Source organism: Musca domestica, unplaced genomic scaffold (assembly GCF_030504385.1).
Source record: "Musca domestica strain aabys unplaced genomic scaffold, Musca_domestica.polishedcontigs.V.1.1 2, whole genome shotgun sequence".
Classification (NCBI taxonomy): domain Eukaryota; kingdom Metazoa; phylum Arthropoda; class Insecta; order Diptera; family Muscidae; genus Musca; species Musca domestica.
In genome coordinates, this window is record NW_026712249.1 from 36,061,250 (window position 1) to 36,087,426 (window position 26,177).

At 36.2% G+C, this 26,177-nt stretch overlaps 2 protein-coding genes across 3 annotated transcripts; both read left to right on the forward strand.

Moving 5' to 3' along the window:
• The first annotated feature begins 4,991 nt into the window (after positions 1–4,991).
• LOC101893875 (lipase 3-like) lies at positions 4,992–25,666 on the forward strand. Of its 2 annotated transcripts, none has more exons than XM_020037894.2 (4): positions 4,992–5,199; positions 5,257–5,976; positions 6,038–6,438; positions 25,600–25,666. In XM_020037894.2, exons 1-4 carry the CDS (start codon positions 5,113–5,115, stop codon positions 25,649–25,651), a joined length of 1,260 nt encoding a protein of 419 aa, XP_019893453.2. In that variant the 5' UTR covers positions 4,992–5,112; the 3' UTR covers positions 25,652–25,666. The 2 variants fall into 2 exon arrangements, with proteins under 2 accessions (XP_019893453.2, XP_058978107.1); XM_059122124.1 differs by having other exon boundaries at positions 5,261–5,976.
• Positions 19,617–21,174, forward strand: LOC101890440 (lipase 3-like). The gene is made up of 3 exons (XM_005186637.4): positions 19,617–19,856; positions 19,913–20,629; positions 20,688–21,174. The coding sequence occupies exons 1-3, from the start codon at positions 19,776–19,778 to the stop codon at positions 21,096–21,098; spliced, it is 1,209 nt and encodes a 402-aa protein (XP_005186694.1). The 5' UTR covers positions 19,617–19,775; the 3' UTR covers positions 21,099–21,174.
• Positions 25,667–26,177: the final 511 nt, after the last annotated feature.

The following is a 26,177-nucleotide window of genomic DNA, read 5'->3' on the forward strand; positions in this document are numbered from 1 at the left end:
GATAAGCTTAAAAATTACTTAGATATAAGGAAGAGTTAAATTGTGATATAGAAATAGTTCGCATTGCATTTATTAGAATAAATTTTAGTTCACACTTTTGTTGTAAGGAGTTTTTATTCTACTACGAAAACTATTTTAAAAATCTTTTATGTGAAAGGGCCAAGGAAATGATTTGAAAACAAGTAAGCAAAGGCTATAGTCGTGTGGGGCCGACCATGTTATACCCTACAACACTACAATATGTTAGAAGCCCTCTTATGTCCAAATCCATTTTGGAAGATTTCGCGAAGCACTGCACAGATTTTACCCTTAGCATTTAGACCAGGGATATTTGCCCAATATTTACGCACATCGTCGAGCTGTTAGTTGTTGTGGCAAATTTTACAGCTAAATATAGTCCAATGGTCATCAAAAATACTTGAATTCTTCCCTCTCCTTAACGCTCTTCTCAGGCGTGTCGATTGGTTTCTATTGTGTGATCAGGAATTTTTTTCTGTTTTTGGTTCATTTGAACCGCTAAGTATTTTGAGATCATCTCCAAAAGCAAGAGGCCCCTCTGTATCTCCAAATTGAGACTCATCTATATGATTTGTTTGTCTACGATATTTGGCTAAAGTTCGCCTTTTGTGTATTTTGAATATCGCCTGTAAAATATGATGGTATTTTTTCACACAAAAGTAGTGGTCCATTCTACCCGCTGTCCTAGATTCTAACTTCAAACGAGATTTCGTGATTTCGCAAAATCAGGAAAATTTTTAGTTGTTGGTCTATTTCAACCCCTAAATATGGCGGTGCTCTTTGAAAACAATAGGCCTAGCCCTGCTGAGCCTAACCCTAACCTTGTGAAAATTTTCGTGAGGATCGGACGATAATTGCAATTTGTATATATTAACCCTAACCTGTGCTGTTAGGTGAAATGTATTACAAAATATAAACTTCAATATTTTAAATCAAATTGAAAAAATCTCATGCGATAAAAAATATGAAATAATAAAAAAATGTCAAAAAATATTACAAAATCTATATTAACATCATTATTGGCATATTTTTATGCGATTAGATTTTATTCTTTTATGACAGGAGGGCATTCAGAATTGACAAAATTTGTCAAAATCTGTCCAGCCATTCTTGAGATATAAGCATTCTATCTAACATTCCCTTCCTTTGTATATACGCATTGTATATATTTCGCTATATATAACCGATATATTTACTATCGGTTATATATAGTAACGGTCAGAATTGATCTGCTCGTCGATTTGTGATTTCGCCGGGATTAAAAATATTCGCGGTTTAATGGAAAATTTGACTTTTATTTAACACAAATGTTGTGGCCTATTTCACCCACTAAATATTACACGATGACCATCAACATTGAAAGGCTTCTGTCCAGCCCTAAGCTGTAGCCCCATGCTAACTTATGGTCTATAATTGCGACCTGTATAGCCTGTAGAGCAACTGCAAAATCAGGAATTTTTTCATTTTTTGGTCCATTTCAACCCCTAAATATTATGCAATCATCTCCAAAAGAAATAGGGTTCTATTCCGAACCTAGCCCCACCTCCATTCTAAATTTCGTGAAGATCGGACCATAATTGCGACCTGTAGAGTGACTACAAATTAACATGGGCAGACGGACAGACGGACGGACATACATAGCTAAATCGACTCAGCTCGGCGAGATAGGAAGATCCATATATACTTTCCTATGTGGGAAATCAATATTTCGTGGTGTTACATAATTGTTGGCCCAATCAAACTTATAATACCCCCAACACATAGTGTTGTAGGGTATAAAAAGATTTTCGGACAGATTCCAAGGTATACGATAATTTTTTAAATATTATTTAAAAAAGATAATTCCATTGGGCACACCGATCACCCAAACACTACTGCAATTCCATTATTTTTACCATTGGAAAGCTCATAAGGCGTTTAAAATGTTAAAAAAAGGTTAGGATCGAATGAGAAGTAGATGATCCTTTTTTTGTAAAATCCTTTAAAAAGGATACTTCCATTTCCTCGCTGTACCTTCCAGGAAAATATACCTCGAATCTGTCACAAATTCCTGTCCTTTGTCATAACGCCAATCGAAAGTACCCTTTACATGGTGAGATAAGAAACTGCAACAAAGCCAAACGCCGTAATTTTTAAATTGTTTTTTTTTTTTAATTTTATTGAATAAATGCAAAAAAGTTCGGAAAAGGCATCAAATTTTAGAATAAGTTTAGATCGGTTCGAATTGGTCACCTTTGGCACGAATTATGGCCTTCAAACTATCAATAAATCCGTCACACGCTGCCCGAATGTTGCTCTGCGGTATTTTGGCCCATTCCCGTCTAAGCGCTTGCTTGGGGTGATCGACACTTTGGTATTTTTAGTGCCAACCTTGCTTTCCAAAATACTCCAGACACAATAGTCCAACGGATTGGTATCCGTAGATTTTGGTGGTCATTGTGCGCTGGAAATGAAGCGAGGAACCTCATTTTGTAACCATTCTTGCGTGGCGCGTGCTGAGTGCGATGGTGCTGGGTACTGTTGGAATATCCAAGGTATGCGGCCAAAATGTCTGCGTTCCCAGGGTTTTAATACACCCTCCAGAATATTTTCGCAATATTATTCTGCATTTATTCTGATGCCACGGTCGATTAATACAAGCGGAGTGCGACCATCGGCTGTTATGTTGGCCCACATTATCACCATGACTGTCGCTTGAGTTCTGGTGGCCAACTGGAGGTGCACATTTTCAGCTGACCTCTTTGGCAAGTAAACACGATCATTTTGTTTGTTTACAAACTGCTGGACAATGAATGTTTTCTTATCGAAGGAAACCAAATTAGGCAGAGTAACCACTTTCGGCCAAGCGAAGCAACTCTTTAGATCTTTTGAGTCTATTTTCTTTCTGTGGCAGTGTAAGTTCTTGCACTTTGTGGAATTTTAATGGCTTTGTCCCGAGCTCCATTTTCAATATTTGCCGAATGGAATATTGTGATATGTTCAGCTCACGGGTCATTTTTCGGCTAGTGCGATTCGGGTTTCGATCAAGTCGCTTTTTTTTAACCATTTCTGCTGATGTTGCTGTTTTCTCCCGTCTACTTCCTTGACGTCGGGCTACGCTATCAGTATCACGGTAACGAGCGATGGATGGTACGAGACGCAAAAGATTTATTCAAATTTAAATGCTGGAGTGCTCTAACGATAGCCACTTGTGGTTTTCCATCCAAATATAAAGAAATCTCACTATCACACTTGAATTCCATCACGAATAACTTTTTTTGTGGAAAGTTCTCACCAAAATGCCTTTGTACGCTTGTAAACAATATGATATGATACATACAGGGTTGTCCATATTCGACAACGCCATAACTTTTGACAGAGATGTCACATCGCTTAATGACATACCGCGTTTGAAGCGTCAGTCCAAGCAGATTTTTACCATGAACCAATACACGCCACGCGAGTGCTCTGAAATAGTTGAAATTTACATTCAACAGAAGAAGTCAATTGTGAAAACTCAACGTGCTTTTAAAACATTAAAAAATGTGAGAAGTGCGCCTTCTAAGAACACCATTAAGCGTTTATACGAAAAATTTTCGAATGGTAAGGCTCCATATAAAAGTCGCTGCCGTACGAGCCAGTGTTGAGAGGTCCCCAAGAACATCCCAAAAATGCCGTTCTCAGCAGTTGGGCATGGCTCGGTCCACCTTACAACGGATTATTCGCATTGATTTGCATTTGTTCCCGTACAAAATTCAATTGACGCAAAGAATGTTGCCTGCGGACAAGCCTCGTTGATTGGAATGGGCCCAAAGAGTCATCGAAATGGCCGAAGATGACGAGCAATTTTGGAACAAAATTATCATGTCCGATGAAGCCCATTTCTCATTGAATGGGACCGTAAATAAGCAAAATTGCCGTTTTTACGCCACTGAAAATCCTTAGGAGATTCAAGAAGTGCCTTTTCATGACGAAAAAGTCACAGTTTGGTGCGGCGTTAGAGCGAAAACGGTCATTGGGGAGTTTTTCTTCCAAAATGAAAATGGCCATGCTGTTACCATCAATCAGGAGCGTTATCGCGACATGATGACCAATTTTGTGATGCAAATTATTCGTCGAAAGCGTATGAGGCAGTTCTGGTTTCAACAAGACGGCGCTCCACCGCACACAAGTCGCATAACAATCGATTTTCTGAAGAATTTGTTTCCGGGCCGTTTGATGTCGAAAAGTAGTGATTTGGACTGGCCACCGCGTTCGCCCAATTTGACGCCGCCTGACTTCTTCTTGTGGGGATATTTGATGTCAAAGGTTTACGTTAACAAGCCAAGGACCGTAGAAGAGCTCAAAGACAACAGTCGTGAAGAAATAACCGCTATTTCGGCCGAAATGTTGTCAAAAACGATGGAAAATGCAGCAAAAAGGGCACAATACGTCATCAACGCCAGAGGAGGCCATTTGAGAGATATCATTTTCAAAAATTGATGTAAACAAATCTACTTGGAACAAATTAAATGATTAACATTGCCAACCGCCAAATTTTTATTTTTTTCTTTGATTTAAAAAAAAAACAAGGGTCCGTCGAATATGGGCAACCCTGTACATTTTTTCTTTACCTCATGAGTGTCAGGATGTTAAAAGTTCGGCCCTTCGGATCTTAAAGATTTTCTTTATGTTGTTTTGATATTTTGGATTTCTTTGTATAAAATATTACGAAAACGTCTATGACCTAAGACAATAAATTTTGTGTTTTCCTGGAAGTAATTGTTCCGACACGTGTTTATAAACACCCAATACCAAGGCCCTGGGCAGGATTTTGACACGCCAATTTTCTTTCTAAAACGTCAAGTCATTCTCAATGCATTGCAACTCCGTCTAACATGCCATTCTAAGGCACGCAACCGGAGGAAATGTAGCGTGGTGCGAATTTGCAAAAGGAAACCCAACCCTAGGTCTGATTAGTAATTAAAAATGCAATCACGTTTCGAATGCCTCATCCGAAGAATACAAATCAATTGGAGAGGGTATATTTTTCCATGTCTCATCAAATACGGAAGCATTATTGACTTTGCAGCCGACATCGTAAATTTGCCTAGGTCTGCGATTTTGAGAAGCGAAATGAAAAGCTGTCTGATAGAAATTATATTCGTATTTGTCGTTTTGCATTTGGATGAGGGTGTGGACAGTGCTGCTGGCAGGACGACGGTGAGTGGGAACATTTTTCTTGAAATTTATGGGAATTTCAATGTTCACCTCCAACAGGCAGATCGCATATTGAGCCATGGTTATTATAGTGAGAGTCACAGTGTTACGACTTCAGATGGTTTTACCCTGCAATTGTTTCGCATTAAAAAATCCCGTCGCAGTGATAATGGCCCTCAACGTCCTGCGGTCCTCTTGATGCATGGTTTCACCGGTTCATCGGATTGTTGGGTTTTCATGGGTCCGGAAATTGCTCTATCATATGAGCTGGTGGAACGAGGTTATGATGTATGGCTAGGAAATAGCCGTGGTAATCCATATGGTATGCGCCACTCCAGCATGTCACCGAAAGAGAAAAAATATTGGCGTTTTTCTTGGCATGAAATTGGCACGATTGATTTGCCCACCATGATGGATTATATTCTAAGGGAAACTGGTCATTCCGCCCTGCACTATGTGGGTCATTCTCAGGGTACGACCATTATGTTTGTGTTGCTTTCCAGTCGGCCGGAATATAATCATAAATTAAAAACGGCCCACATGTTGGCACCCATTGCCTATATGAAAAATGTTCGATCGGAATTGTTGCTTGATATGGTACCCCTATTGGGTACATATGGGCCATTGACTGCCGCTTTGGGAGATGAACCGTTTATGCAACAAAAATTCTTACAGCAAATGTTGGGCTTTGAAAAATGTCGCAATCCCGATGCGGATATGAAAATGTGTACCTATATTTTATTTTCGATCTATGGTGGTGCCTCGGGCTATTTTAATGAGGTAACAATTGAATACCTTCCAGGGGAAATGTTCACTAGTGTTATTTTTGTTTAATTTCCAGTCCATAATACCGGAATTTTTTGCCACCCATCCGGCCAGCTGTTCCACCCATCAGGCCATACATTTTGTCCAGCTGCATGTGTCGGGTCATTTTCGTCAATATGATTTCGGGCCGAAGGGAAATCAAAAACGTTACAATCGCTCCACGCCGCCTGACTATGAGGTGTCGAATATCCAACCCCGCTTCCCCCTGCATTTCTACTACAGCAACTTCGATGAGTTGTCATCCAAGAAGGATGTGGAAAAATTAAGTGAACTTTTGGGTAATAATAGCATCAATCATTTCATTGATTTGAAGCGTTTTGTCCATTTGGATTTCCTGGCGGCCACGAATGTCAAGGAGGTTATTAACCGAGGCGTCATCGAGAGAATGGATGAAGTCGAATTGGCGCTGAAAGGGAGGTAATAAAGTGAACATCAATTTTGAGATCAAATTAAAAAATGGAACATTATTCCTAGGTTTGAGCCAATATGAAACTCTTATTCCAAAAAATATCTTATTCTATATAGTCGCCCGAAGTATTCCATTTTCATACCTCTCTAATACAAATAAAAATATTTCTTTTGGAAAATTACAAGAAAATCGAACAGTTATCTAATCCAATATTATGCGAAATCCTAAATTCCATATTCATCTCAGGTTTCTGGTTGAGAGCAAGTTGTAAAGGATCGCTGACTGGTTTCGCAAGCTGTGATAGATTAAAGTATTGAAATTCGCTTTCTTTGAGCGTTTTGTTATTCAAAATCTTTAACCCTATGTGGGGGAGGTACCAGAAGAAATGGTCCGACCTCTACCATCTTTATAACAGATCTTGTGTTGATAGAAATATTGAGATGTCCCAGGCCTGAATGGAATCGGATGTTAATTTCTCGTTTTATGAGCTTCATGGATATTCAAAATGTTGACCCTTTCTGTGTGAGGTACCAGAAGGAGTGAATCGATTTATCTCATCTTCACAGCAGATCTTGTGCTAGTATAGGGTTGCCCGTATTCGACGAACCCATGTTTTTTCGATGACTCTTTGGGCCCATTCCAATCGACAAGGCTTGTCCGCAGGCAACATTCTTTGCGTCAATTGAATTTTGTACGGGAACAAATGCAAATCAATGCGAATAATCCAACTGCTGAGAACGGCGTTTTTGGGATGTTCTTGGGGACCTCTCAACACTGGCTCGTACGGCAGCGATATTCTCGGCCGATCGCCTTGGTCGACTTTTATATGGCCTCTTCGGATTAGAAAGAGCCTTACCAGTCGATAGTTTTTCGTATAAACGCTTAATGGTGTTCTTAGAAGGCGCACTTCTCACATTTTTTAATGTTTTAAAAGCACGTTGAGTTTTCACAATTGACTTTTTCTGTTGAATGTAAATTTCAACTATTTCAGAGCGCTCGCGTGGCGTTATTGGTTCATGGTAAAAATCTGCTTGGACTGACGCTTCAAACGCGGTATGTCATTAAGCGATGTGACATATCTGTCAAAAGTTATGGCGTTGCCAGATGGGTTCGTCGAATATGGGCAACCCTGTAGAAATAATGGGATGTGTGAATGGGATGAAGAGAGCTGGATGCTTATTTCGGATATTATAAGAGTTATGGTTATTCAAAACGTTGACCCTTTGTGGGGGAGGTACCGGAAGAAATGGTCCGATCTCTACCATCTTAATAACAGAACTTGTGTTGATGGAGACATTAAGATGTGTCAAGTCTGAATGCAATCGGATGTTAATTTCGTGCTTTGACTCTTTGTGGAGGAGGTACCAGTTGGAATGAACCGATCTATCATCTTAATAACTGATTTTCTGTTAATAGAGATATTGAGATCTCGGATGTTACTTTCATGCTTTATGAGCTTCGTGAATATTTAAAATTTTGGCGCTTTGTGGGAGGTACCGCAAGGAGTGGACCGATATATTCCATTTCCATTTGATGGAGTGGACCGATATTATCCATTTTGGCACCTGACCTAGCACTGATGCAGTTATAAGGATTTGCAAAGTTGGAGCAAAATCAGATTATTCTTTCATTTTCGGTGCAGTAAATTATTTTCTCTGAAGATGTTGATATTTTGTGTGGGAGGTACCAGAAAGAGTGGACCGATATTGCCCAACTCCGAACTGGATCTAAGTTTGACAATAATATTACGATGTTCCAAGTTTGGATCAAATGGGATACTTCCTTCCTTCCAAGGACGAACTCTATTGAAATTCGTGAGAATCAGTCAAAATTTAGATATAGATCCTATATATTTTTTCAACCGATTTCGGGTTACTTGTGCACCAAATTGCTAACTGGCCTGAATTTTGGCAAATCCCATCGAATTCAGTCTAAAAGCAAGTGCATTAAATTTGGTGAAAATCAGTCCAAATAGACTGAATTTTTGGCATTTTCGATGGAATTCAAACTAAAAGCAAGTGCCTCAAATTTTGGTGAAAATCGGTTCAGGTGCTGCTATAGCTCCCATAATATGCTTCAGCCGATTTGTTGTTAAAGTCCCTCTCATATGTAATATGCCCTCCACAACAGTGAAATTTGATACCAGGCATCAGATACAGCTCGAAAATACCTCTGCCAAATTTCACCGAGATTGCTTCAGATATGCAAGCGCAACGGCTGAAGCTAGAATCTTAGAATTTAGCTTAATGGACGGAGAGAGAATTTTGATGTTTGAAAAACGCTAAAATAGGGTAAATCTTATTTCCAAAACTTAAACAACTACGAATATTTTACTAATGAATGGGTGGAACAAGGACCCTCCGATAAGTGTTAATGTACGAGGGGAATTGTGTGCAAGGATTAAACAGATTATCAATTTCACAATTTTACTTCAAGGTACTAAAACATAGACCGATATTAAATTCTTCTATGAGCAGCTGGAATGAAAACTGGGAATTAAAGAGAATTAATACAAAACCCCTTTAAATAACCCACATATACAGTGGGACCTATTTAATGGTGCTATGGGTGTTCAATAATAGACGTTTTTAAAACTGCCAATTGCACTTCCAAAAAAATAATTTCGAAAAATATAAATTTATATTTTAAATCAATCTTTGAATCGGTAATTAGTTTCATTCTAAATTAGCTATAAATTATAAAGTGCATATTGCAAATTAATTACTCGGACTGCAATCACTTTAATCGGCGAATAAATAGAAAATCAAAAATCCAATAAATCTTAACTCAATAATGACATACGATTGTCACACTTTTTTCTTCAGCTTGTCACCTTTGACTAATTATCTCAGATTACATTTGCAAAAACCAGGCAATTAAAAAAATATTGAATTTTTATAACCTACACTGGGAAATTGTAATGGCTACTTAAAAAATTCAATAGCCATAAATGGTGGTCTAGGAAGAGTGTCAGAAATTGTATTTTCTTTTTTTTTTTGTAGATATATACGAAACCCCGGATAAAAACAAGTAAAAAAGCTGTAAGTTCGGCCGGGCCGAACTTTGAATACCCTCCACCATTTGGTACAAACTTGGCAATTTTCAAAAAAAAATTAAAATCCATTAAAAAATCTGTTAAAATCTTAAAAATGCCAATACAAACTTCGAGTACCAATTTTGAAACAATGCCGGTAAATAATGTCTCTTAAATCATCAAAATACCGAATATCGGGAGGTATTAAGATAGTTCCGTTAAATGATGTCGCTAAAATCATCAAAATACCGAATAACGGGGGGTACCGTTATATGGGGGCAATACGAAGACGTGGACCTGCACAGACAATTTTCTGTCATAGGCTGTAGTATCCATTACGAACTTCGAATACCAAATTTGAAACAATTCCGGTAAATAATGTCGATAAAATCATCAAAACACCGAATATCGGAAGGTAGCGTTATATGGGGGCTATACGACGACGTGGACCTGCACAGACAATTTTCTGTCATAGGCTGTAGTGTCCATTACGAACGTCGAATACCTACTTTGAAACAATTCCGTTAAATAATGTCGCTAAAATCATCAAAATACCGAATATCGGGAGGTACCGTTATATGAGGCCTATACGAAGACGTAGACCTGCACAGACAATTTTTTGTCATAGGCTGTAGTATCCATTACGAACTTCAAATACCAAATTTTGAAATAGTTCCGTTGAATAATGTCGCTAAAATCATCAAAATACCGAAATATCGGGAGGTAACGTTATATGGGGCTATACGAAGACGTGGACCTGAACAGACAATTTTCTGTCATAGGCTGTAGTATCCATTACGAACTTCGAATACCAACTTTGAAATAGTTCCGTTAAATAATTTCGCTAAAATCATCAAAATACCGAATATCGGGAGGTACCGTTATATGGGGGCTACACCATATATATGACGTAGACGTGGACCTACATGGAAAATTTTCAATACCAAAAGTCATGCAGACATAATACATATTTGAGAAATTTTTTATCAATTTACCTCATTTCGTTCGGAAGCTAGAGTGATTTCCACAGACGGATAGGCAGACAGACAGCGGACGGACATTGTTAAATCGACATAGAATTTTATGCTGATCAAGAGCATACTTTGTGGAGTCTAAAATGTATATTTCGAGGTGTTACAAACGGAATGACAAACTTAATATACCCTCCGTACTATGGTGGAGGGTATAAAAATTTGACCAACATCTGCAATTTTACGAAAGTTCGAAAATGTCTATTTCAGCATAGGTTTACATATTATCATACATAAATTGCGTTTATACATAAAAATTGAAAGCAACCGAATCCTTGTGACGTCATTTGAAATGTATCAAAAATATAGTTTGCTATGAAGCACTTCAAATATTTAAAATTATTAATTTTACGGTATTATTATTTTTTGTTAGTTTTCATTCCTTGTCATTTAATAACAAAACGAACTGTGTTGTTTAAGATTAAAAATTTTCAAGTTGATTTCTTTAATACATTTATTGCAATTATAATTCAATATAATTCTATATATCTATAATTGTTTACCAAATTCACAATAAAATACACGAAAAAATTAAGGTAGGTCAAACTTGATGGGTAAACTCCCTTGCGATTGTTATAAATACACTAACGCAAATTGAAACCCATTTCCACACGTGAGTTTTCTTCTACAATTATTCTCTTAGAATTTGTCAATCAATAACAACCGTGCAAATTTACCCCCCGCACCATCTATAACGGTATGTAAATGCAATATATTACAATTCATTACAGTGTGTTTTATTATCATACAATGAATTGTAGAAATCTCAAAAAATGCATTATTTTATTTGCGCTACAATCTCCGGTTATTGTGTTTGGTTGATTGACTCTTTCATCAAAACTTGATAGAAATATCATCATCCAAAGAAACTCTAAATATTTTTATTGGCTAACTATGGAATAAGTAAATTAAATTTTGTGTTAGGTTTTATTAAAACATATCACTTAAAGGCTTCGTTTCTAAAATGGAGGTTGTTCGCAGAATATTTTATTTATTTATTTATTTATTATTATTATTATTATTTTTTTTTTTTTGAAATATTAAAATTATAATTTTAGTGTATACAAATACTGCACAATTGTTTTGGGTCTAGAAACGATATTTAGGGACATGGACTTCTTAAGGAAATATCCATAAATGTTAATTTTTATATATTCTTTAAAGATTTAAGCATGTTTCAATAGTTTGTTAATGCTTCGGAATTTAACAAAAATATTTTCCAAGCTTAGACTTTTTAAGACTTTGTAAGATTTAGTTTTTAAATAATGTCAAAGACTGTCCACAATAGTAGATTTTCCATTTCTTATACCCTCCACCTACCATGTCTATAAAGTTCGTTATCCGTTTGTAACCCATCGAAATAATTATTTTAGACCTAACAAAGTATAAATATTCCTGATCAGCGTAGAAATCTAAGACGATTTGACCATGTCCGTCCGTCCGTCTGTTGTAATCATACTAGAATCAAAACGAATTAAGATACGAAGCTAAAATGTTGCATAGATAAGTTCGAAGATGGGCTGTAGTAGTCCACGATATCGTATAGCCCCCCTATAATGGTACCCCCCGATATTCGGTGTTTTGATTACTTTAGTCACATTCATCAATGAAATGGTTTTAAATTTCAAACAAGGAGTTCTTTATACGTAGTTTTCCCCCTGAAAGAGAACTGTCTGCAAAGGTCCACGATATAGTACATAACGGTACCCCCCTATATTCGGTATTTAATGGTTTTAGCCACATTTTTCAACGCAATTGTCTAAAAATTCACCCAAGGACTTCCTTGTGAGCACTTTATTTCCTGGAAAGAATTGTCTATATAGGTCCACAGTATCGTATAGCCCCAATAATACGGTACCCCCCCCCCCCAAATACTCGGCATTTTGATGATTTTAACCAAATTTTTCAATGGAATAGTCGCAAATTCCCATAAGAAGCTCCTTGTGAGTACTTTATCCCCTAGAAGAGAAGTTTCTATATAGGTCCACGATATCGTATAGTCCCAGCACCCCACGATAATCGGTATTTTGAAGATTTTAGCCACATTTATCAATAGAATTGTCTTAAACCCCCCAAAAGGAGTTCCTTCGGAGCACTTTACCCCTGGAAGAGAATTGTCTACATAGGTCTACATTTTAGTATAGCAACCATGTAATGGCACCCTCAAATATTCGGTATTTTCATGATCTAAGCGACATTATTAGCGGGAATTGTTTCACATTTCGTAGTTGAAGTTCGAAATCATTACTACAACCTGTGAGAAAAAAAATACTTATGCAGGACACGTCTTCGTACAGCCCCCATATAAAGATTTTCATTTGAGCGGCATTTTCGACTGATTTTTTGAAATTTTTCAAGTTTCTTGCAATTGATGGAGGGTGTAAAAATATCGGTCCGGCCGAACTTATTAATGTAGATATTTGCATTTTTTTTCAAAATTGATTGTACATTTTTTAAGAATATGAATCGACGAATGTACAAAATTAATTTTTTGTTTTTAAAGATTTAATTTTTAAATATTGTGAAAATTTAATTAATTTAAATTAAAATTAATTTAATTATTTCCCAACCTAATTTTTGGGAATACCTTTTTTTAAAAATTCACCTTTTTCCCCACTGGGTATGTGTACGTATTTTGTGAAACACATCCCACAGTCGTGGACTTTTAAGAGAATAATGGTAAGGACATAATTTTTGCAATATATTTTTCCAAAATACTTGTGTTTTGTATTATAACCGGTGGTTTTTTCCTTTTTTTGGAACACTTTTTGAAAGTGAAATCCAATATTAGTATAAATATGTATATTTAGATACGTATAAAATGTGCCTGTAATAAATAATGGTTTTGAACCCATAATGGGTTTGGTCTTCCTTTCTCCTAGTGAGTCATAATTTTCAAAATATTATTTATTTTATTTTTATTTGTGGTATAGGATATCAATAAATAGTACGATCATGCGGCTACATTGACCACCAAAACTTTTACAAGTTGGTTTCTTTAATTCTAAAGCTATTCCAAAAACAAAATTAATTGAAATATTTGATTTCATCTATTTTTCGGTCATTCCTTCCATTTAGCTTCTAAATACGCAATCTATTGTTTGCATTATTGCTATTGAAACTTTTTTATTTAACTACATAATTGAAATTGCTTGAAATATGGCTTGTTTTGCTATTTTTGTGGTTAATTTAGAACTCGTTTTGCAAATTTTATTATTAAAAAAAATTGTTTTGTTTGTGTACGGTAAATTTATTAAACTTTCTTTGCTCTTACTCACGAGTATAAAACAAATCCCATAAAAATAATAAATAAAATGACAGACTCGGAGAATTTGGCCAATATTCACGTATCGTGTTGTATTCAAACAATTTCACACGAAAGTTGTGGTCCGTTTTATAGTTAAATATAATCCAATAGTCATCCAAAATGCTAGACTTCTTCTCTGTCCTAAACTCTCTTCTAATGCGAAATTCCGTGTCGATTAGTTTTCAATTTGTGGCGACTACAAATTAGAAAAAATTTAATTTCTTTGTCCATTTGAACCCCTATATGTACATCTTAAGAACAATAGGCTTTAATTCGGACCCTAACGGTACCCCATATAATTTCGTGAGGATCCGCCAATAATTGCGACATGCATATAATACCTTCAAAGCGTAGCGTTGGGGAGTGTAAAAAATTAGAAAATTTTCAAGTCAAATTAAAAAATCAAAGGCGATAAAAAATATGACAAAAATTTAAAAAAATAAAGCAAAAGACATTCGATTATTTATTTTTTTTTTCGCGATTTTTTTAGATTTTATCCTTTTCTGGCCAGAGACCATTCCGAATTGAGGGGAATTGTGAAAATCGGCCCAGCGGTTCTTGACTTATAAGCAGAATAAATAAGATCTCTTTCTTTTACATATATATTGTTCCTATTTTGCTATATATCCGATATCATGGCTATCAGCATCGCTTTAATGGTCAGGAGTGACCTTTTAATGTATTTGTGATTTGGCTGGGGTTAAAAATATTCGCGGTTTAATGGATATTTTCCTGTTTTCATACATAAATGTTAGGGTATATTTTACCAGCTAAATATTGTCCGATGGTAGACTTCTGCCCAGTCCTAACTTCTAACTCCATGTAAATTTCCGCGTCGTTTGGTTCATAATTGTGACCTACAGAGCAACTACAAAATCAGGAAAATTTTCTGTTTTTGTTCCATTTCAACCCCTAAATATTTTGCAATCATCTCCAAAAGAGTAGGATTCTATTCTGATCGTAACTTCACCTCCATTTTCAATTTCGTGGGGATCGGGCCATAATTGCGACCTGTAGAGTGATTACAAATTAACATGGACAGACGGTCGGACGGACATACATAGCTAGATCGACTCAGCTCTGCGAAATAGGAATATCCATATATAGTTTCCTGTGTGGGAAACCAATATTTCGAGGTGTTACATAATTTTTGGTCCAATAATGTCCGTATGAAAATACTAAAATGAATGAATATGAATACATATGTTCTTCAAATGGAAGATTTAACTCAGTAATTTGAAAAACTCATTCAAAATTGTTGTGTTTCATTTCGTCTTTTACAACTAATCTATCTAATACATTTGTAATAATTTAGGAAAATACATCTTGAAACATGTAACCGTCCATTTGATATCTGTACGAGTAAAATGATTTTTAATTAACAATTTTCAATAAATATAAATTTATAGAAACACACAGTGTAACAGAAAAAAGTATTTACTGGAAAAACTCAAAAGATTTTTAAAGTAGAGCTAAAGAATATAAGACACATGTACCGTTGTTTTATGTGGTTTCATCCCTAAGTAATCTAAATAGAAATAGACACTGTCCCTTCTTAAACATTTTTGGAAAATTTTGGATTACGATTCTTTGGAACCCTTTCATGTTAGGTACATAGTGTCATAGGTTTTTCATACCCTCATTCATATGGCTAGCGACCGTATATATCATTTGATACGGCCAAAACGTGCCTCATTGAAATAACATTTTAGACTCTAGGACTTTTTGGACCAAATTCGTTTCAGGACATTTGGAGTCGCTCTAGCTATGTCCGCCCGTCCGACCGTCTGGCTGGCTGGTGCGCACGATAACTCTCGGAGGAAGTATCCGATTTGATGTAAAGCTGGTACATCGTAATATTCTTATTAAATTTAAATCGAGTCCGGAGATGGGCAATATCGGTCCACTCCTTTTGGTACCCTCTCCACTAAAATTCGGAATTTTCATAAAAAAATATTTTACTGCACACAAAGAGAACGGATAATCCGATTGTGCTCCAACTTTGAAAATTCTAATATTATGTCAGTGCGAAAATGGACAATATCTGTCCACTCCATCAAGTACCTCCCCCACAAAGGGTCAAAATTTTGAATATTTACCACACTTATAAAATGTGATATAAAATTCCGATTGTCTTCAAATTACACAGATCGCAATATTATTAACCTAAGATATTGTGTGAAGATTGAATGTATCGGTCCACTCCTTTTGGTACCTCCCCGACAAAGGGTTAACAATTTGAATATCCATGAAGCTCATAAAACGCGATGTTAACTTCCGATTCTATTGACATATCTCTTATTTTTATCAACAGGTTCTGTTATAAAAACGGTAGAGATGGACCGTTCCTTCTGGTACCTTCCCCACAAAGTGTCAAAGTTTTAAACAACCAACACCATTATAAAATCCCAAATAAGTATCTGGTTCTCTTCATATTTCACACATCCCATTTTTCTACTATCGCAAGATCTGCTGTGAAGATGGAATAAATCGGACCAATCCTTCTGGTACCTCCCCTACAAAGCGTCAAATTTTTGAATATCCATGAAGATCATTAAACGCGAAATAAACATCCGATAGGTCCATTAAGATAAATACCGTATTTATCTAGCGGAGACATAAACCACTCTGTTAACAGAGCCATTAACAGAGCAATGTTAAACTTAACAGAGCATAAAGGAAATTGTTATTTTTTTAAAAATTCCATTTTCTAATGTTTAGTCATCAAAGAATTTATTTTTTTTATGATAAACAACAACTATAGCTTTAATTAAAAAGTTTATGAAAAGCTGTCTTGCTACGGGTACCCACTAACTTGTAGTTGCCCAATATGTGACAGGACATTGGCATTAGATAAACTACGTTTTAAAACAATTCTTCCAATCCAACATGCACATCAGTGAAAAGCTTACGAAGAGTACTATCCATTGGCATAATAAAAATTGTGGGTCAATCGGACAGATTCTGAGGTATTTGGCTATTTCTGGAAAAATCCTTTGGACAGGATAATTCCATTGGCCAATATGCCTTCCAGGACAATTCTTCCAATCCGATATGCACATCAATGGAAACCTTACGAAGAGTACTATCCATTGGCATAATAAAAATTGTGGGTCAATCGGACAGATTCCGAGGTATTTGGCTATTTCTGGAAAAATCCTTTGGACAGGATAATTCCATTGGCCAATATGCCTTCCAGGACAATTCTTCCAATCCGATATGCACATCAATGGAAAGCTTACAAAGAGTACTATCCATTGGCATAATAAAAATTGTGGGTCAATCCGACAGATTCCGAGGTATTTGGCTATTTCTGGAAAAATCCTTTGGACAGGATAATTCCATTGGCCAATATGCCTTCCAGGACAATTCTTCCAATCCGATATGTACATCAATGGAAAGCTTACAAAGAGTACTATCCATTGGCATAATAAAAATTGTGGGTCAATCCGACAGATTCCGAGGTATTTGGCAATTTCTGGAAAAATCCTTTGGACAGGATAATTCCATTGGTAAATTTGGCAGAGGAAGTTTTTATTATGCCAATGGATAGTACTCTTCGTAAGCTTTCCATTGATGTGCATATCGGATTAGAAGAATTGTCCTGGAAGGCATATTGGCCAATGGAATTATCCTGTCCAAAGGATTTTTCCAGAAATAGCCAAATACCTCGGAATCTGTCCGATTGACCCACAATTTTTATTATGCCAATGGATAGTACTCTTCGTAAGGTTTCCATTGATGTGCATGTTGGATTGGAAGAATTGTCCTGGAAGGCATATTGGCCAATGGAATTATCCTGTCCAAAGGATTTTTCCAGAAATTGCCAAATACCTCGGAATCTGTCGGATTGACCCACAATTTTTATTATGCCAATGGATAGTACTCTTTGTAAGCTTTCCATTGATGTACATATCGGATTGGAAGAATTGTCCTGGAAGGCATATTGGCCAATGGAATTATCCTGTCCAAAGGATTTTTCCAGAAATTGCCAAATACCTCGGAATCTGTCGGATTGACCCACAATTTTTATTATGCCAATGGATAGTACTCTTCGTAAGCTTTCCATTGATGTGCATATCGGATTGGAAGAATTGTCCTGGAAGGCATATTGGCCAATGGAATTATCCTGTCCAAAGGATTTTTCCAGAAATAGCCAAATACCTCAGAATCTGTCGAATTGACCCACAATTTTTATTATGCCAATGGATAGTACTCTTCGTAAGCTTTCCATTGATGTGCATGTTTGATTGGAAGAATTGTCCTGGAAGGCATATTGGCCAATGGAATTATCCTGTCCAAAGGATTTTTCCAGAAATAGCCAAATACCTCGGAATCTGTCGGATTGACCCGCAATTTTTATTATGCCAATGGATAGTACTCTACGTAAGCTTTTCACTGATGTGCATGTTGGATTGGAAGAATTGTTTTAAAACGTAGTTTATCTAATGCCAATGTCCTGTCACATATTGGGCAACTACAAGTTAGTGGGTACCCGTAGCAAGACAGCTTTTCATAAACTTTTTAATTAAAGCTATAGTTGTTGTTTATCATAAAAAAAATAAATTCTTTGATGACTAAACATTAGAAAATAGAATTTTAAAAAAAATAACAATTTTCTTTATGCTCTGTTAAGTTTAACATTGCTCTGTTAATGGCTCTGTTAACAGAGTGGTTTATGTCTCCGCTAGATAAATACGGTATTTATCTTAATGGACCTACATCCGATTCCATTCAAACTTGGTACATCTCAATATTTACATCAACACAAAAGCTGTTATAAGGATGGTAGAGATTGGACCATTTTTTCTGCTACCTCTCCAACATAGGGTTCAAGAGTTGAAAAATAAAAATCTGAAAGAAAGCGAAATAAGCATCTAACTTTCTTCAAATTTCACACATAAAAAATTGTTTGCTAACACATAATTTGTTGTGATATATATCACCTGCGAACCCCTTCTGATATCTCATCCACAAAGAGTTACAATGTTCAATACTTTTATCTTTCATAACTTGTGAAATAAGTAAGCGATTCTTTACAACTTGCTATATCAGAATATTTCTCTCAACCGGAAACCTGAGATGAATATGGAATTTATGGTTTCTCATAAAATTTGATATAAATGTTCGATTTTCTTGTAATTTTGTCAATACCAATATTTTTATCTGTGTCAGATGAAGTAAGAAAATGGAATACTTCCATCGGTATCTCACGCACATTTTAACATCATCTAAAAATTATCGCATATTTCATACAAAGTAAAGGAAGTAATCAATATAGTCCAAACCTGGCACGTCACAATATTTATATCATATATATTTAGGTTCGATACGAAATGAACCCACTTCTTCGGAATCTTCTCCATGGTCAACAATTTTAAAAATCATATCAGAAGTATAAATATATTTAAATAATAGTCTACATTTGTCGGATACTTTTTAAGTTGTTTTTAAGAAATTTTTCTTTAAATTTTTCATTAAATGTAAACCTGAGAGGAAGCCTCCAATTTAATCTACTTCGAGGGTCTTGATCGCATCTTCCAAATGATTTGATTCTTACTTGGTATTTTGGTTTGATATGAATCTAAATATGGGAGACCTTTTTGCATTGTTAAGCCTATATAAAGGACTCTAAAAATAGTTTAGTCTGGGAACATTTTTGGGTTCTTAAATCTGCTAACCCAATCCCACCACCTTGGAAATTCTCATTTCCCAGATTGGCTGTAGCACAGTGTAATGTTAAAAGCCTTGGTATATTATGTTGTAATTTTACAAACTCGATACTTAATAGTATTAAAACATTTTTATTTCCATGAGGTAGGGTATTTTTTCTGCGGTCTTGTCACTTTAAGTACCTATTTATTACCCAGATTCTTTGTATCTAATAATGATTACTTTGAAAACATTATCACGGCGATTCTGTGGCCATTTCTCTCAAGACGTTCGATCTGCTAACACTGGTTGGCGGTGGCAATGAAATCCGTTGTTGTGATTCTAAATATAATTATTTTAATTGTCGAAGTGCAGCATGTGACAAGCGCGGTGACAACGACGGTAAGTAAACAATTAGAGAATTTAACAAAGAAATTCTAATCACGTTTTGCCAGCAGGCTGATCGTATCAAAGCGGCTGGATATGGCAGTGAGACACATACGATTTTTACCAAAGATGGTTATGGTCTGACGGTGTTTCGCATAATTGGCAGGGGAAATCGGACTACCTCTTCCCCCACTGCCCCTGTAGTGCTAATGATGCATGGCTTGATGAGCTCCTCCGACTGTTGGGTCTTACAAGGTCTAAAAGATGGTTTGGCCTATAATATGGTGGATAGGGGCTATGATGTTTGGTTGGGTAATGCTCGAGGAAATACCTATGGCAAACGTCACCGAAAGTTATCTTTGGATTCACCGAAATTTTGGAATTTTTCCTGGCATGAAATTGGAATTATTGATTTACCTACCACCATGGATTATATACTACAGAAGACCCAACAGCCAAGGCTTCATTATGTGGGCCATTCTCCGGGTACTACTATTATGTTCGTTTTACTCTCCATTCAACCAAAATATAGCGAGAAATTAAAATCGTTGCATATGATTGCGCCCATTGCATATCTCAAGCACACCCGCTCTCCGGCGGTGCTAACTGCTGTGCCGCTGGTGAGGATGCATACACCACTGGATAACTTGGTTAGTTATACCACTTCGAGATACCTACCAATTGGTGGAATGCTCTTCAAAACTTGTATCAATCCCAGGGCCTCCAGAGAACTGTGTGACGTTTTGACTGCCTTGCTGAATGGTGGCATGTCCGATTACATACAAAAAGTAAGTATTTTGTCGGAATTTGGAAATATAATCTCCTAAAAAAATATTTCTCTTCCAGTCCATCTTCCCGGATGTTTTCAAAACCCATCCAGCCAGTACCTCAGCTCGTCAATCGTTTCATTTTGTCCAGCTGCATATTTCAGGACATTTTCGCCAATATGACTTTGGAGCGGAGCTAAATCTTCAGTATTACAATCGAACCACAACGCCAGACTATGATGTGCAGAGGATACAACCCCGTTTCCCCTTTCACTTCTACTACAGTGACTTTGATGATTTCTCAACGAAACTCGATGTTGAGAAATTCAGTAAAATTCTGGGAAATAGAAGTATTTCACATTTTATTAATTTGAAGAAATTTGCCCATTTTGATTTTATGTGGGCCCATAACATTAAAAAGATTATAAATCCGGTTGTGTTGAAAATTATGCAGGAGACGGAGGAGGCATGGCGAAATGAAGAGAGATAACTAGATTTTAATTAAATTTAAGTGAAAAATACCAAAAAATATATTTAACCTTAATTTTATGAGCAATAACATCAAACTCGCCCTGATTAAATGGATTTCGAATTAAAGACCGAATTACACTATGGGGAAAAACTCGGCTCTGGTTTTACAACAGAGTAGCTCATAAAACCGATCATATCATAGATGACGACGAACTGTGATTAAAACTCGTTTATAATACACTCAGCCATATGGCTACAGAGACCCTGGGACTCTTTGGATCAAATGTGAAATAAGAGCCCAATTATCTTCAAATTTCACACACCTCCCCCACAACGGATCAAAATTTGGAATAATAATATCTCTAATAAAATGCGAAATAAGTATTCGACTCATTCTAAACTTTACACATTCCAATATTTCTACTAAAACAAGATTTGATGTAAAGATGGTAGATATCGGCGACTCCTTCTGGTACCTCCCACACAACTGGTCAAATTTTTGACATTTCAATATTTCTATCAACACAAGATCTGGTGTAAATATGGAATATATTGGACCACTCCTTCTTTTACCTCCTCCACAAAAGGTTCCCAATTTTGTCTACTTATAACCCTTAGAACATGAACATTTAGAAATTTTCAAAATATATAATCTGTTAAAAATTCTGTTTAACTCTTAAAAATACCGAATATATCCGTTATAGGTAGGGAGGTATCGTTATATCGGAGCTATACGAAGACCTGGACATGCAAAAAAATTTTCTGTCATAGGCTGTAGCATCTATAACGATCTTCAAATACGACATCTCCAACAATTTCGGTGGGTATTGTATCTAAACACGTCAAAATACCGAATTTAGGGAGCTACTGATATATGGGGCCTAAACGAAGACCTGGACCTGCATTGACAATTTTCAGTCACAGAATGTAGATCCCATTACGAATTCTAAATACGTAATTTGAAACAATTCCGGTGAACAATGACGATAAAATTATCAAAATACCGAATATTGGGAGGTACCGTTATATGGGGGCTATACGAAGACGTGGACCTGCAGAGAAAATTTTCTGTCATAGGCTGTAGTATCTATCACGAACTTCAAATACCAAATTTCAAACGATTCCGGTTAATAATGTCGCTAAAATCATCAAAATACCGAATATCGGGAGGTACCGTTATATAGGGGCTATACGAAGACCTGGACCTGCAAAGACAATTTTCAATCACAGAATGTAGATCCCATTACGAATTCTAAATACGTAATTTGAAACAATTCCGGTGAACAATGACGATAAAATCATCAAAATACCGAATATCGGGAGGTACCGTTATATGGGGGCTATACGAAGACGTGGATCTGCATAGAAAATTTTTTGTCTTAAGCTGTATTATCCATTTCGAACTTCAAATACCAATTTTAAAACAATTCCGGTGAACAATGACGATAAAATTATCAAAATACCGAATATCGGGAGGTACCGTTATATGGGGGCTATACGAAAACGTCGACCTACATGGCCCATTTACGAACTTAAGCTACCTACTGAAAAATAAACATGTGTGCAAAATTTTAGCCTTCTATCTCTATTCGTTCGAAAGATAGGCAGACAGACGGACAGACAGACGGACATCGCTAAATCGACTTAGAATTTTACGCTGATCAAGACATGAGTATTCTGACATGAGTATTTCGAGGAATGTCAAAGTTAATACAAGGCAGCGATTCTCTTTAAAGAAAGTACATCTCAATGTTTGACTTAAGTCGAGATCTGATGTGAATATGGATTTTTTCGACACATTCCTTTTGATACCATCACCACAAGCGGTCAAAATTTCACGTCAAAATATCAAAATTTTCAAAAATTATGTACAACTATCTCAAATAAAGGAGAGGAAGTTACAGACCAGACCTGACACGTCGCAATAATTATATAAGACATAGGTCATATGCAGTGATCCAAAATTAGTACCATTTAGTACTTTTCGAAAAATTATTGTACACTTTTCCAAAACTTCAATTTCAAAATTTCTGGATTCCAGCTTTAAACAATCACTGAATACCATTTGTACCATTTAGTACTTTTCGTACAAATATAGGACGCATTTCTAAAGCAAAGCAAACTCAGATACTAGCAGTGACTATATAAAAATTCAGTATTTCAGCTCTATACCTTCACCCATTACCAAATTGTACCAAATATAGTACTATTTAGTACTTCTCGTACAATTGTAGTACACATTTCCAAAACCACCTCTATATCGCAATTCCAGATATCAACAGAGAGCTCAATATCAAATTTGAGGATTTCAGCAATATCGCTTCATCCAATGCCACACTAAGTACCATTTTGAACTTTTCATACAAATAGAGGACGCATTTCCGAGCCCGACGTCGAGGATGTGAATGGAAGAAAACAACAACATCCGCAGAAATGATTCGAAAAGTAAAGAAGCGACTTTATCGCGTCGCAGTGGCCAAAAAATGGCTCGTGAGCTGAACATATCGCAATATTCCATTCGGCAAATATTGAAAAATGAGCTCGGGGTAAAGTCATTGAAATTCCAAAAAGTGCAAGAACTTACATCGGAACAGAAAGAGAATAGACTCAAAAGAGCTAAAACATTCGTTGTCCAGCAGTTTGTAAACAAATAAAATGATCGTGTTTACTTGCCAAAGAGGTCAGCTGAAAATGTGCAACTTCGGTTGGTCACCAGAACTCAAGCGCTGGCCATGGTGATGATGTGGGCTGCCATAACAGCCGATGGTCCGGTCGATCTCCGCTCGTATTAATAGACCGTGGCATCAGAATAAATGCCGAATATTATCGCGAAAATATTCTGAAGGATGTATTAAAGCTTGGGCACGCAGTTTTTTGGCCACAGACTTTGGATATTTCAACAGGACTCAGCACCATCGCACTCAGCACGTGCCACACAAGAATGGTTACAAAATGAGGTTCCTCGCTTCATTTCCAGCGCACAATGACGGTTTCATTGGCCGTTTGAAGGCCATAATTCGTGCCAAAGGTGAACAATTCGAACAAATCTAATATTATTCTAAAAATGTAATGCTATTTCCCACAATTTTATACCCTCCACTTTAGTATGGAGGTTATATTAAGTTTGTCATTCCGTTTGTAACACCTCGAAATATACATTTTAGCCCCCACAAAGTATATATATTCTTGATCAGCATAAAATTCTATGTCGATTTAGCGATGTCCGTCTGTCTATCCGTCCATCCGTCCGTGGAAATCACTCTAGCTTCCGAACGAAATGAAGTAGGTTGATAAAATTTTACTCAAATGTGTGCTATGTCTGTAGGACTTTTGGTATTGAAAATGGGACATTTAGGTCCACGTCTTCGTATAGCCCCCATATAATGGTACCTCCCGATTTGCGGTATTTTGATGATTCTAGCGACATTTTTTACCGGAATTGTTTCAAAATTAATATTTAAAGTTCGTAATAGATGCTACGGCTTAAAACAGAAAATGGACCATGTAGGTTCACGTCTTGGTATAGCCCCCATGTAACGGTACCCCCCAATATTCGGTATTTTGATGATTTTAGCGAAATTATTTACCGGAACTATTTCAAATTTGGTATTTGAAGTTCGTAATTTATGCTACAGCCTATGACATAAAATTGTTTGTGCAGGTCCACGTCTTCGTATAGCCCCCATATAACGGTACCCCCCGATATTCGGTATTTTGATGATTTTAGCGACATTATTTACCGGAATTGTTTCAAATTTTGTATTTGAAGTTCGTAATGGATGCTACAGCCTATGACAGAAAATGAGCCATGTAGGTCCACGTCTTCGTATAGCCCTCATGCAATGTAACCCCCGATGTTCGGTATTTTGATGATTTTAGCGACATTATTTGCCGGAATTGTTTCAAATTTTGTATTTGGATGCTACATCCTATGACAGAAAATTGTCTGTGCAGGTCCACGTCTTCGTATAGCCCCCATGTAACGTAACCGCCCGATGTTCGGTATTTTGATGATTTTAGCGACATTATTTACCGGAATTGTTTCAATTTTGGTATTTGAAGTTCATAATGAATACTACATCCTAAGACAGAAAATGTAGGTCCACGTCTTCGTATAGCCCCCATATAACGGTACCTCTCGATATTCGGTATTTTGATGATTTTAGCTACATTATAAAAAGATTTTTTTGTCAAGTTTCGGAATAGCTTGTGACAAAAGTTGCCTATATATTTGAAACTATACGACGACGTGGACCTGTCGTCGTATAGTTTCTAATATACGGCTACATTAGGTATTTTCAAGATTTTTTTACAGAATTTTTAACGGATTTTATTTTTTTGTTAAATTTGTACCAAATGGTGGTGTACTTGTTTCCTTTCATTCAATAAAATTTAAAAAAAAAATAAAAATTATGGCTTTTGACTTTGTTGCTGTTTTTTTATCTCACCGTGTTAAGCTTATTTGTTTATTCTTTTTTTTTATAAATTTACTTTAATTATCGTTGCCATATGTTTTGCAGAAATGATGACAGCTGGCTGGTTGTTATTGTGAATTACAACAAGTTCGAATGAAACACAATTAGAAGCTTTGAAGCGAACTTTCATTGGTGCTGTTGTAATTATAAACTGAATGATCGTGGGGAAGTGAACTGTATTCATGTTAGGTGTTTGATTTGTTTAAAAGCAAGGTCGAAATAACAGAAATGCGTTGAAGAAAAAAAAAAAACTTTTCTATATATAATCTAAATATTGTAATATTTCTAAAATTATCGCACATTTTTTCCCCAGCTAATAATTGCATAACTATTATGTCATATCATATGAAAATAATAACTATTGTTATATATTACAGGATTTCGTTAATCGACAATGGAAACACATTTGCAGTTTTATTTCCCGAGTTAGTCGTTTAAATCGCATAGAATATTTTTTTAGAAAGGAAGTAAATATAAGTAACATTTAACAATAAATAAATATTATTTTTTAGACAGTTGCAATTGTTGCACATATCATTACTCGATTGCTTCCTAGCCAATTAAACCTGTTCGATTCGAAAACAATTTAACAAATAGTAGCTGAATGACGTGCCACATTCATA